Source organism: Athene cunicularia (assembly GCF_003259725.1).
Source record: "Athene cunicularia isolate RWA chromosome 1 unlocalized genomic scaffold, athCun1 chr1_part2, whole genome shotgun sequence".
Classification (NCBI taxonomy): domain Eukaryota; kingdom Metazoa; phylum Chordata; class Aves; order Strigiformes; family Strigidae; genus Athene; species Athene cunicularia.
In genome coordinates this window covers 42,922,342-42,936,617 of record NW_020799092.1, presented here as the reverse complement: position 1 = coordinate 42,936,617, position 14,276 = coordinate 42,922,342, and the positions used below count along the sequence as shown (strand labels likewise).

Below are 14,276 nucleotides of genomic sequence, written 5' to 3'. Positions count from 1 at the left end.
TAGCAACAGATACTTTTTCCTTGTTCCCACTGGCTTCATGACTTCCGGTGTTTCAAGAAAAGGAATGAAGAAGATTCTTCACTAGTCTGGTTATTAAACATTCACTTTAGTGATGGGAGATACCAATCCTCATCAGCTGGAGGCTAAAACCAAGCCCTTCCACTTACTGAGCAAGAGCCATAATAATCAAATTGTGGTAGAAAATGTGGGTGGTTATGGTACAGCAGTGTGTGCGAGGCAGTGCATGTGCTAGAGGGGTGGCATTCTACCTTCAGTGGATAAGTTGAGACAAATGATGTGATTACAGTTATTTGCAATGCTGTCCTTTCCACAGAAATATGAATGCAGGTTAAACTGTTCTGTCTGTGGGTGGGATTATTTGCAGTACATTTTAGCGCGCTCAAACTCAAGCCAGATGGACAGCATACTGAGCCACTGCTTAGAGGTCCCAAAACCGAGAGTAGTTCAGTCCCTCCTTCACACTGGAGGGACAGACAGTATTACCTGGTAATTTCAGCCAGTTTTTAATCTTTCCTTTGCACAGTGAGCCATTTCATTCTCAAGATGGTGTAGGAAGACTGGGTAGAAAAGAATCCCAGAAGAAAAAGCCTGTAACAAAATTTCACAGCTAGCTTACACTTACTTCCAGGGCTATGCTAGTACAACTCACATAGTATAAAACCAGAATGACATAGTGATAAGTTACATATATGCTAGTATTGGTTACAAATATTCATGGACGCTGAGGTAGTATAAGAACAAATGAGTCCTTACTTGCATAGCTTTATCAGAAAGAAATAGGAGGAAAAGAGTTATCGCACTTAAGTGGTATGTTTTTATATTCTTAATTTAAATGCTGGTTTTCTTTAATCCTTTTCCAAGCACTTCGTGATGCTGCTTTTACATACATAAGCTTAAGTGCATGCTCTGCTCCAGACGTTGAAAGGTGTGTCAAAAATGGTAACAAGTAGTATGGATTTTTTTGCAGCTGGTATTAGCAGCTGGTGACAGCTGCTGATTTTCCTCAGAGAGGAGAGAATGTGTGTAAACATCCTTGTTGGTATTTCTGGGGTTTTTTTCCACTCTTGAAGCCAGATCCAGCTTCCACTGAAGTTACAGCTTGAAGCAAATACTACTTAAATTAGATACTCCAGTATGATAGCATTAAATTGTAGATATGAAAGTTAAATATTCTGTTAATGCCTGTAAAAAGGCAATCTATGTTATGGTTCAATTTCCCCTGTATCCTGCATTATCATGTTTCCTCATCTATGTTTTGGTGTAGATCTTTCTTTTCAGAGGAAAAGCATGAGCATTTCAGAAGTGGTTTTCCTATTTTAACAGGTCATGTGGACAGAATTGCCTTGCCAGAATTTTCATCTTCTCCTTTGCTGTGCTATCTTAGAATCTGAGAAACAACAAATAATGGACAAACACTATGGCTTTAATGAAATATTAAAGGTACTGAATTCTTATGCATTATTTAAATACTAACTAACGTTTTTGAGTTAATGCAATATGATTGTATTTCATGTTGGGGGGGGTGAGGAAAAGGTGTGTGCTGTCTTGTGAAGGGTTAAATATGAACTGAATGTCCTCTGTGCTTTCAAAATGGTTTATTTGGTGTCTGTGTTTAGTGATAATATCATTATCCAACTACTGCTTAATATGTTTAATCTTCATTTCTGCTTTTTCTTCTGTAATCTTACTTGTTATCTCTTTGAAAATGTGAGCGGGGAGTACCTAGGAGGGCTAGGTAGTTTGTCACATTTAGAAGTACCATGGATTCCTCTTGCAGATATTGGGTACTGGTGAAAGCCAGCTGTTGCATACTACATCTTTAGTACCCATTTGTCAAAGCAAGTAAGAGTATGTTTAGCACTTAATAGCTTAAGGGTCAAGCTTATAAGGCGGTACTTATTAGCAGCGCAGTACAGTATTTTACAATAAAGTGCATTTACCATTTATCACACTTAGTATTCTTTGCGAATATATTTTCAGCATATCAATGAACTGTCTATGAAAATTGATGTGGAATATATACTCTGCAAAGCAGAAGCAATTTCTATGCAGATGATGAATTGCAAGGTAAAGATATTTTGAATATATCTACTGTGAGCATTTATAGACAGAAAAAGTATGCAGGTGGCTGTAATTGTACATGTATGACTTGTGAAATAGTTAACTAAATGCCTGGCTATGATAAAGGATGTGCTGTATCTAGAGAGCACCTATTTTCTAAAGGTCTATAAGCAAGAGTGATTAATTTTAAAGGGTAATATTGTTCACTGGGGGAAAGCTGGATTGTGCCTTTTGGTCATGATTTCTTAACTCTTAAAAAATAACCTCAGTACAAGTAATTTGGTGTTCAGTGTGCTTGAGAAAGATGAGGTGAAAGGGGCACTGCACTGAAAGCATACTGGACTTAGTAGGCAGAAACTGATGGTTCACTCAATAAAACTAATTTCAGTAGCACGAAGTGTAATTGTAGTAGTTGTTTAGACTTTTATTTTTGTAATGAGAATTATATTGTCAATCAGGAATTGAATCCTGAGCCTGTCCTTTCTGCCATCTTTTTGAAAAGCAGATACAGAAAATAGTAACTTTAATGGAATTTATGCTGAGAGAGATGCTTTCAGTACAGCTAAATTCAAATGAAAAATTACTTGCAGGGATGGGGGGGGAAGGTCAGTTCATGATGGGGATGGGACATGGATGACCTTCTTGTTGACTTGCCATTTAATTACAGTGATTTTTAATGTTTCTGTTTTTACCTTCCTCCTTTTTAGGAATTGCCTCAAGCAGTTAGTGAGATCCTGGGGATAGAAAGCAGTTCTGTAACACCAGATTCAGATACTGGAGAGGATGAAAGTGGAGCTGTGTTGAGTTGTCCTACGTCATTATACCAGAGTATCTCAACACCTGTAACTGCTGCCAATGGAACGAGAGACAGCACTCAACAGATGTCTGAAACGCAGAGCTTGACACCTGCGTAATTACAGTCAGTTAAATTGAAGAAAGACTTTTACTGAGCACGTTTTTTTCAAGCACTTGAGAGATGGATATTTAAATTCGGTGTTGATTAAGCTTTAAGGTTGGAAAGAAAATCTGTACTGTAATGCTCTTGCATTAAAGCTTTACAACATGACTCAACTATTTTTGTAGTTTCTTCTACCAAAATAGCCTTTTGTTTTCAATAACATTCCTTAATATTTTTGTAGCCAAGTGCATTTTCTTTTTGCTGGTGAACTGGAAATGGATGGTGATTAAGAATGAATTTGAAAACTATGCAGTGCTGAGCTTTCACACATATCGATCTAAGACAGTGTGGAGCTCTTTGATTTGAGCAAATTCATCACGGGCCAGCTGAAGCTGCTGTACAAAATTTTCAAGCTGAAGAGATGCTGATATGTTAAAGAAGGATTGCTTTGTAAATGAATGGGTTTCCCTATCTCAAATGTTTACAAAAATACTTCTAAGTATTTGTTGCTGGTTGAATGTAGATTTGAAATGGACATTTATACTTACACAGTTTAATGTCCAAATACTGAATTTTGTGTAACTGGGAGCGGATGAACAGTATATTTTTACATTAACATAACCTTCACTTTATATATGTATATTTACACACATACACACACTATACACACAAATGTTTGTGAATACTGAAAAGGATATTAATATTTTCAATATCTGAATAAATTTGACTGTTCATTCATATGAATCAGTTTGACCAAATTAATGCACAGCTCCAACTTGGGCTCTTTTTCAAAGCTTTTCTAACAGAAGGTAACTTTCATGTGAATATATTCAGTCCTACACTTGAGGTAATTTTGCAATTGATTTCTTGCAAACTTTACTAATGTTTATCTTTGCTAATATATAACAGATCAATTAACTACTTACACTGTTTTTATGCCAAGATTATTTGGAGAGCTAATAAGCAGGTTATAAAAAACAAAACAAAACAAACCACAAACCAAAACAGTAATCACAATTAATTTCAATGCATTTTTTTGTATACGTAAAAGGCAGTGTGAATTTATTCCATGCCATGCTGATGTCCTTGACGTTATGTGAAATTTAACATAACTGATTCAGTGTATTCATTATTTGGTAACTATTGTACATATATAAAATAAAAATCAAAGCTGATTTAGTGTTTTTAATTAAATCATATTTAGAGAAAAAAGTCTAGTTGTCTGGTTGTTGATGTAAGAACATAAGATAGAGGGGATAACTAACAATGGTTAGTTCCTTGGATGTAATATATTTTGTGAGTAATAAAGAGCACAGGGAATACTCGTTTATTACAGAATGGAACATGCTTTTCATCTTTAGGCTGTTGATGCGTGGCATATGGCAGAGCTTTCTTTTCTTCTGGAGCAGTTTACTTTTACAAATATTATTTGTACCATCTAAAGCAAATACAAGTAATATAAAAAGGCTTTAACAGATAAATCAAGTTGTTACAATAATTTGAGACCCGATTAAACTTCTCTCACCAGTTATAAACAAACACTGGAGAGCAGAATCAGTATAGAATTTGTTTTTAATATTGTCAATGTGTTGTTATCTTTTATCAGTTAATAAGAGTTGTCTTATGCGGTGAAAGTCTGCAGCTCAGCGTATCTCCTAGCCTTTCATTTCCTGTCCAGGAAATTACTGTAAAGCATCATGCTTTTTTTCACTACTGAGCATTGTGCTTCTTGGCAGTTCATTTAACGTGGCATAGAATACATAAAGGCATTAGAACTTAGATAATCAACACTTTGGTTCAGAGATAGTAAGCAAGTTAGTTTCAGTATTTTTGGAGCACCTAGTTCACTTAGAAGTGTACTTGCAAAATGTTTTTGTCAAAAAATTATGTTAAATTGAAACTATGGAAGTGGGGAGATGTCTAAAACTGATAAATGCAATGGGCAAGTCTATCAATTGACTATGCATGGTTCTGAGTTATTCAGGATATGGAGCCACAAAAAATTATATATAACATTAAGATTTTGAAGAAAATCATAATTGACTGAACATGAATATTCAAATGCTTAACATATTTAAGTGTAATTCTGTCATTTCTTAGAATTACAGCTATGGCTGCTGAGAAATGCTACCAGACACTAAAGTTTGCCTTTCCTTTTTGGGTATAATTGTTTATCTTTGCCTTTGTATTAAGCATTCAGATGTCAAGGATGAGAAGGCTGCTCCTGAATTAAGAGAGCAGCTGCTGTGGAAGGCTTGGAGCAGGTAGGCTTGTTCTGCTTGCCAACAATAAGATCAAATGCCCTTTGCAGCATTCTTTATCTGTAGTTTCCTTCCCGCTGACAGGCAGCCTTGCAGAGTTGCAATCAAGAGGAACCTCACCCTCCACCAAACTTCCTGATTGTTTGGGATGGATTTAGTCTAAGCTGAGACTACAAATGGGGAGAGGCCTTAATCGGTATCACGATGGTTGTAAATATGCCATGGGTTGGATGTTCTGGATGTGTAATTAGTATTTCTTTTGTATGTGAATGATTTAGGTTGCTTAGAGTTAGCAAATATGAATTATCTGAATGTATCTTTGGTTAGAGTTGTCAGGCTATAAAAGAGGCAATACTTTAGTTCCTGTAAGACTGTTTGGTTGTGTGTTTGGTTTTTTGGTTTTTTTTTAATATTTGACTTAAAGATAATTATCTTTTGGGGGTGAGCATTTAAAACCTCATACTTCTCAATCATAGCAGTATTCTAGTGTTAGTATGTTCCACAGTAAAAATGACATTTATGTCACTCTCCATTTCTTTTATTCTTCCTGTTCGGGCAATTATTTTGTTTGTTTTGAAAGTGCATTCTTGAGGACTTTTTCTTCCATTTGAGGGCAAGAGGATAGCTTACAAAAAGGAGAATCAGCTGAAGCTTCTTGGAAGTTTGGACCAATATGAATGTTTCCAGAATGATTTTCATACTGAGAGGTTAAAAAAGACAGTAAAAGGATGATGCTACATTTAATCGCCCATAGTAATCACTTAATGCTTCAGCTGTACTGACATTTAGAAAATGTGTGCCTGCATCTATAATGACTGTGTTTGCATCCAGTGAACACAGTAGCCTTCCAACCCAGGTCAGGTGTGGAGGTTTTGTATTCATTGTTGTGGGTAATCTTATTAAAGAATATAAAGGCTACATATATGTTCTAACAGGTCCTGATTGCTTTAAGATGTGGAATTACTTGTGATGTTGATTGTATTAGCAACATTTTTATTTTGATCTGTAGTTTAATTAAAATTAAGGTGTTGGTGTTCAGTGAGCCCAGTTTTGCCACTAACAAGTTTTTTCTTAAAACATTTGCAGTTTTCTAGTGGACAAAATTAAGATGCTGATGGTGCCTCTTCAATTATTCTCTTTAGATTTTCCTCACATCTCTAAAATTCTTTAGCCCCAGTCAGCCAAAGCAGGGAGGAGTCAGAGTGCTCACTACTTTCAAATATATTCCTGAGCACCCAATCAAGACTCCACTGCTGAAACTTTTCAGAAAGCCATAAAAGGTATCCTAGCTTTCACTTTTTGAGATAATGCTTTAGTTCAAAATAAGTGAGACGCTTTTCTCTCACTTTTCTAAATAATTTTGTGTTACAGGACTCTAGCCTAATTTGAAAAAAGATTTTATTGTAAATGGTTTGGCATTCAGAATTTGGACTGAACAAGATTTAGTACCACTGGCATGATTCATGCATCCTAGTGTGATGCAGATGAAGCCTTACCAAGTTTGGGATTGAATTTCTGTAGGTTAAATCTATGTTCTCCTCAAACTGTCCCTTGTTAGACAACAGAAATGACAATGCTGTAGATGTAAATTTTTAAAGTGCACCCGCCATTTGATTCACGTTACAAATGAGATTAGAAAAAAAGTAATTTAAGTGGGCTGCGTGGAGGAGTAATAATTTGTTTTAGGAAATGTTCCTCAGTCAGTATTCCTGTATAGATGTGACTTAAGACTGAAGTTTGGTCCATGGGCAGTAGCAAAGTGGCTGGTAACCTGATTTTTGTCTGTGGCTGGCTAAATATCTTAAAATTTATTTTTCAAATCTCTTGACTGTTTTCTGAACATTTCTAGTCAGTGGCTGGTGCCATCTCTGTGTGGAAGAACTGTGGCAGAGACATCAGTGCTTGTTCTAATGAAATTCCATGAGCTGCTAGCTCAATAATTGACATGACTATATAAGCATTGATAAGGTGATGAGACACAGATACATAACTGAGCACTTAGCAGACAGATTTCATATATGTGTGCTATTATATTTGATTTAAAGATGCTTTCAAATGGTTTTTTATGGTGTTAAAAGATGAGTTGTGTTTCATGTTTAGTAGGACTTGAAAATGTCTGCTATTCAATTAAGTAATGTTATTGCAGTGCAGACCTTGTATAAATTAAGCTTGAATTTAATTTTTCATTCAAGTGGGGATTTTAATCTTAAACATTTTTTAGAGGATGTGTGCTATTTTTTCATGTTAAATAGCTATATCTTTGGCACAAATTGAAGTTTCTGATAAATTGCAAACAATGCATTGTAGGATGTCACTTTTTGCCTCATCCAGAATGAATTTCACAACTGAATCAAACATATTTCAAACTGTCTGTGTAATTCAAATAAATGAAGTCTTCTAGATGGGTTATGTTTTAAAGGAATTCAATTATAGTGTGTATTTTGATTTATTCAGGCTACGTGTACCCTATCTTAACATTAGTTCTTTGACTGTTTCTACATGTGTATCTTGTTATTAACCAACTAACCTCAGAGCCCCATTGTGTAGAGCTTAAATTTTTGCCCAGGCTAGCAGTTCAGCAGATGGCAGTCACTTGTTTCCTCTCTGTGTATTGTGGTTGACCCTGGCCAGCAGCCAAGCACCCACCCAGCCCCTCGCCCACTCCCCTCTCCCATGGGATGGGGAGAAAACAGAAGGAAGGCAAGAAGGCTCATGGATTGAGACAATGCAGTTTAACAGGGAAAGCAAATGCTGCTCCCGCAAGCAAAGCACAAAGGATTTCATTCGCACTGCTCATCAGCAGGCAGTGTCCAGGCACTTCCTGAAAAGTAAGGCCTCAGCACAGGTTCCTCAGAAAGATAAACACTATGACCATGGATGTCCCTGATTCCCCTCCTTTCCCTGACTGCTGAGCACAACTGCATGTTGTATGGAACAGCCCTTTGGTCAGTTTGGGCAATCTGTCCTGGCTGTGTCCGCCCCAGGGGAAGAAGCAAGAGCTCCAATGCTGCACAGGCAGGGTTCAGCACAAGCTGAAACAGTGCTGTGTTACCAGCACTCTTCTGGGCACAAACCCAAAGCACCGCAAGCACTGTATGGGCTGTTATGAGGGAATAACTCCATCCCAGCCTGAGCCAGTTGGGTGTGATGACAGCCGTGCTTGATGGTGTCATGAGATCATGTTAGAAAAAAATCCTTCCTGTTGAAGAGGATGCTTTAAGTGCTCATCTAGACATGATGCAAAAGATAGTTGTATTACATGCAAGCAACTTGTATTCAGCCATTCTGTTGCCTGTCATAACTCAGTGAGATGCAACACCAGAAACACTTCCAAAACGCTCTTGTATTAATCGGTCCAAATATCCTTGAGGTTACATGGGTGCATAGCACCTTTGGGCATTGGTCTTGGAGAGCTTCCACACACTTTTCCGGTTTTACTGTAGAAGTAACTGATGGGAGAGGCCAAGAAAGTCTTTAAAGTACAGATATTTGGGCTCAGGGACTTGGTAATTCCTCAAGCAGCAACACAGTACAACTACTGCTACCAAAAGTGGCAGTCCCAGTTCCTTGTTCACTGCCCTGTGCTGCTAACATCTTTTATGCTGGTATGATTAATTTGTGCAGTGTATGGTGAACCACATAAAGGAGATGATAAATTTCAGATTTAACCAGTTCTTTTACCCCAATCATCATACCGCACATTTTTTCACCATGAGGTATATACACACAGCAGGATTGTCAAAATCATAATTTGCAAAACTTTTAAAAGCTTGTCAATAATAGACTAGGTAGACTCTTTCCTGTTGGAAGGTATGTCTGTCTTCTGCCAGATGCTTGTCTAACCTGTTTGCAGGATACCTTTGTAGATCCTGCAGTCCATTATGCAAGCACTTTTCAGGTGCAGCTGGTGATTTTCTGTTACTTCTGACTCTGGCACATGAGCTCTGCCTTCTCTTTGTAATTGTGCAGCTGTTCATCTATAAGTAATCCTTCCCCTGCCAAGATCTGTTTACATTTTGTAACTTACAGCATCACTGAGGTAGGTACAGTCTGGGAATTTACGGGTGGTCTTTACACAGTCATTTATTAAACAGTATAGGAGTGAAGGTAGGTACTTGTGGCTCTCCTGTTCTCTGCACCCTTCAATAGTGAGCACACCCCTTCGTCCAACCTATTAGCTTCATCTGGACCAAGTTTCCTTATCTGATTCATGAGAATGTTATGAGACCATGCCACATGCTTCACTGCCATCAAGATGAATGACATGTATTGTTTTGGCTTGGTCCACAGGACTGTCATAAGAGGAAATGAGATTTCCTTGACAATTGGTTTGCAGCAAATCCATCCTGACTGCTTAATCACCTGTTATCTTCTACGTCTTTACAACTAATTTCACTACTTCTGTTTTCTCAAACAAATGAAATTAGACTGGTCCATAATTCTTCAGCCCTTCTTCCTCTCCAATATGTTCCTGAAAGCAGACATAATTTTGGCCTTTTCCTAGCCTTTTGTCACTTGTCCATCCTCTGAGTTCTTAGAATAGTTACTGATGGCAGAGATGTAACGAGCCTATTCTGTGTGGCTTCTGTGCCGAGCCATTTGCTGTGATCAGACTTATCCCAAGTATTCTCCAACACTGTTTCTGCTTGTTAAAAGCTAAGAGCTTACCTCTCTGCCCTTACTATTAATTACGATAGTCCCCTGGTCACAGTTAATTCTTTTAGCAAAGAATGATGTGTTAAAAAAAAAGAAAAAAAGAAAAAAAAAGAAAAGTCATTAAATACTTAAACTACTCTTAAGTTTTTTCTGTTTTGTCTTTTCTTTTTGTTCAATAGTGGTCCAATACTTCAATTCTGGCTGCTGCTGTATTTATAGAAAAAAATGGCTTTTGATGTCCTAATTACTTTGAATTTTGTACCACAGCCTTTGTCTATGCATTAATGTGTTATGCTGCCTGTATTTAGAAGCTTAGTCCTAGTTTTCATCTCCTGTAAGCTCCTTTTTTGAATCAAAGGTAATGACAAACTGATGACTTACGATAATACTAGTAAAAGCATAATAGAAAACTACGCTTCCTCTACTGTGAAATAGTTTCGTGATGGAAACTTTTTTTTTTTTTTTCCTGAAGCAAGGAAAGAATTGTCTTTCTGCTCTAGGTTTCCTTCAGGGCTGTAATAACTGTAATTATTGAAGTCTTCTTTTCTGAAATTGTTGGTTTCTGCTTTCTTAGAACTTTTTTTTTTTTTTCCTGGAAATTGTGAATTCATTTTAGGTTCATTCTCACACAGTCTACCTTCTGCATAGTATTTTCAACCAGTTACTCTCTGTTGGCTCAAAACAAATCTACCAGAGCTTCTCCTTTCATGGTTTTCTTCCAAATCCTGAATCAAAATTTATCATTTGTATTCCCAGATCTTCCTAGCCAGTCTATCATTTGGTAGATGTCCTTTCCCAACAGCTTTTGGTTGATTAAAATCTCCTTAGTCCTACTAGCACTTGGGATGGTTTTGCTGTCTGCTTGAAAACGTGTTCTTCCCATATCTTCATGACTTAAAAATTAAGTCTACATTCATGTCACAGTTTTTTTCAGCAGACCTGTATCACTTTGAGAAATGGAGTTTGAAGTTTGTGTATGTATCTCTGATAATCTGGGAACAGATTTTACATTTTTCTTTTCCTGTTGAAGAAGCTCCTTTGGCTAGTCCACTTGTCAATTATTTCACAAAGTCTTTGTTTTACCAACTAAATTGTGATTTGGTTAGGTATCGAGACTTCTGTTTTTTACTTTACAACATCTCTTGCATTAATAATAAGCATATCTGTTCTCCTCCTTGCCTTTTTGACCTTACATTGAAAAATGTTCTCTTCATTTTTAGATCCTTGTGAAGTCCATCTTTCTTTTATGCTTCTTTGATACTTTTTCATAGCTTTTTTTTTTCTCTGTTCTGCTACATGATGAATTGAAAGTTCTCCTTCCTGCTGTAACATGCCAGTAGACAAACACTTGGTGGTGATTTGGGAGAGCCAGAAGTAAATTCGGATTATTTCTTAGTGTATACTAGCTACTCTGCACTGTAATTTTTATCCTCCTGTTAAAATCTAATGGAAGGTCTTAAGGTTGCTGGTATACATCATCAAACTACAGTAAATGTTACAAATAATTTTAAGGGAAACTATGCTGAAATTGCCAGTCAGTATCTGTATGGGGGAAAAATGACTCAAACATTGAAAACATCTCACAGACTTGCTTTGGATTTAAATTTCCACTTGAGAATTCTGCAATTTTTTAAGCTTAAAAAGTGCATAGCTTAGAATTTCAGACAATGGTGACTGTTCTCTCATGAGAGAGGAAAATACGTGTACATAAACTAAAGAGGATCTTGCAGTTTCTGAATTCCGATTGTAGGCAGTAAGATGCCTTTTATAATAAATAAATAAAAGTAAGCTTATTTCTTTACTTCTTACTATCAGCATTAACTCCATTTCCCAAAGCAAAGTAAGATTGCTGTGTGGCACCCTGACATACATTCTAGAACAGATATTTCTGAATGGCTGCTTCAATGAACTTGCAATTTTTTGGCCAGCGATTTTAAGTGTTCACCTGTGTTACATGTACGGCACTATGAACTACAGGAAAATTAGTTGATCTCTAAACAAAATCTGTAGTTTAGCAGTATTCCCAGAGCCATATGCCAGCTGTGTATAATGTAGCTAGGAAAAAAAAAAAATTTCTGTCTATAAATATATGTCTTTTGATCTGGCACTGATAGGGGAAAATCCACTACAAAATAAAAGTTGCAAAAGAACAACTTCCCCTCCGCGGGAAAAACTTCCTCTCTCTGTGGGATTCATGGGCAGGTAGCATGTCTAAAATGGTTGAATGTCAGTCTTCCCTGCCTGTTATAATACCTGCTGACATAATGTACCTTTGTTTTGCATTTATGAGTCATCTGGAAGAGGTTATGAGAGACAGAAAACCTCTGCCATGCTTTGGTTACTGCACAGAGCTGTGAAAGACAGCAAGCCTACTGGGTAGTGGGGTCATTGATTTGTGTGATGCAGAGCTAGCATCTAACAGTAGATAAAATCATGCTCTATCATGCTGGTAGGAGAAAAGCCTGCTCAGTAGAGCTTGGTTTCGTCACTGGAGCACGCAGAGACTGCTCAGTCTCCCGTAAACTGTTCAACTGCAGGAACTGTGTCTAGATATCTCAGGCAGAGCAGATATGAATATCAAAGTCCAAAGAATCTGACATCCTTTCCATCATTAAAAATAATGAATAAACATGACAGAATATCTTTTGATCTTAGGATATGATTGAAATATCACATGTAGACATGCTTTCCCCTAACTGGGAAAATGAAACAAAACTTTGTGGGTTAGTATAACAAAATGGTTGATTTACATTACAGGAGTAGGTAGAGGAACCAAATATTATTACAATCTTATTGTCAAGCAGAAGGAAGGATCCTTGTTACATTTCACATGTGGAAAACTCTGGAAAAGTGAAGCTGCAAGTCTTTGCTTTGGGCATCCCACCAGCTCTGAGGCAGCTGTGAACCTGTCAGTCCTGAACATTGAGCGTGACCATCCATTTTAAGATGGGGCTCATCTGACTGACAATGGCCAGTTTAGGCTGGAAGCTTTTGCTGGTTTTTGTTTAGTTGCAATGAATGGTAAAATTCTATGAAACTCCATGGGTGCTATGAAATCCTCTCAAATTTTCTGTTGTGCTTTCTGTTGGTCTCTTTTTAAGAACAAAATGAATTCTGTGATGATGCCAATATGTAAACGCTAGCTGTAAGATGCTGAGTCTAGCAAGGCTGAAGGAGTTGAGGTTGAGAAGGGAGGCAATCTGCAGCTAAGAGTTAGATGGGACATGAATTTTAGGATTATGAGTGGTATTGCCTCCTACTTGCCTTGTGCAGCTCAACACTCAGTGCCTCAGCTTCAGGGGATCTGATTTTAACTTCTTCCTCTCAATCTGTGTGATGGGTATGTGTACCTGGTTAAGGTGTTCAGCTAGGTTGCCCCTGCTCAGAGAGGCTGCAGGGCTAGTCACCGATGGTGCTCTTCAAGGGGAAGCAATGACCGTTTCCCTTGCCTGGTGCACAGAGACAACTGTGTATGTATTTGAAGGAAACTTACCGAAATGCTGTTCAGTCCCATGCTCTGTTCCCACTCTCTGTGAAATAAACTGTTTATTCAAAGTAGGTCATGGAAAAGTTTTGGGAAATGGGAGAAGCGGGGAGGAAAATTATAGGGAGAGCAAGTGAAAATGCTGACAAAATGACCTTTTGACCACAGTATGTTAGTGCAAGAGAAATTAATAATCCTAAAACAATTTCACAGGTAGATTTGAGAGACTGAGACGGTACCTTAACACTGCAGCCAAAGTTATGTTTCAGCAGTTGCCTTCTGCTCACTTACAATTTCTAAACTAATAGTAGTCTGAAATTAAGTAATAAAAAAATTCTTAAAAAAAAAAAAATCTTTACCCCAGAGCTACACGTACTTCAGAGAGAAGTGAAGTTGCCATATACATATAAATATAAAAGACCTCCAGGATCTGTATGGCGTCGTTTTGCTCTTATGGTGATTAATTGCTTTACTGATGTGGTTAGAACAGAGTCTTAGGATCGCAGCCCGGCCCTCACACAGCTCAGGCATTGCTGTCTCAATTACAAAGCTGTCTTCAGTGAAGCATTCCCTTTCAGTGGAAGTACTCTTTGCATGTCACCACTCACTCTTCAACATATAAGGTATGTTAAGTCTTTCATTACAAGATGTAATTCCTATACATTAATCCACCTTCTCCAAACCAGCCTCTTTTTCAGAGCAGTACTACATCAAAGGGAGAGAGACAAGTTTCTACATCAGCGGCTTTTTCATGTCAAAATCCCACCGCAACTTTTCTGTGTAGAAACTCAGCCCCTCTTTTTTCTTTAGCACGTGGTCCCCACGACCCCCCTGGGCCCTGTCCTGGCACCCCTGGGCCTACTCCCGCCCAGGCCCCCCCAGAGCCACCGGGGCG

The 14,276-nt window shown here is 37.7% G+C and overlaps 1 protein-coding gene across 1 annotated transcript in view; it reads left to right on the top strand.

Annotated features, from left to right (window-relative positions):
• The window catches only part of TBC1D15 (TBC1 domain family member 15), a 35,384-nt gene extending 32,236 nt beyond the window's left edge, over window positions 1-3,148 (top strand). Inside the window, exons 16-18 of the mRNA XM_026865034.1 lie at window positions 1,345-1,461; window positions 2,002-2,088; window positions 2,790-3,148. Of these exons, the coding sequence (XP_026720835.1) occupies window positions 1,345-1,461; window positions 2,002-2,088; window positions 2,790-2,996 (411 nt within the window). The 3' untranslated portion in view covers window positions 2,997-3,148. The remainder of the gene's footprint in view (window positions 1-1,344; window positions 1,462-2,001; window positions 2,089-2,789) is intronic.
• Window positions 3,149-14,276: the final 11,128 nt, after the last annotated feature.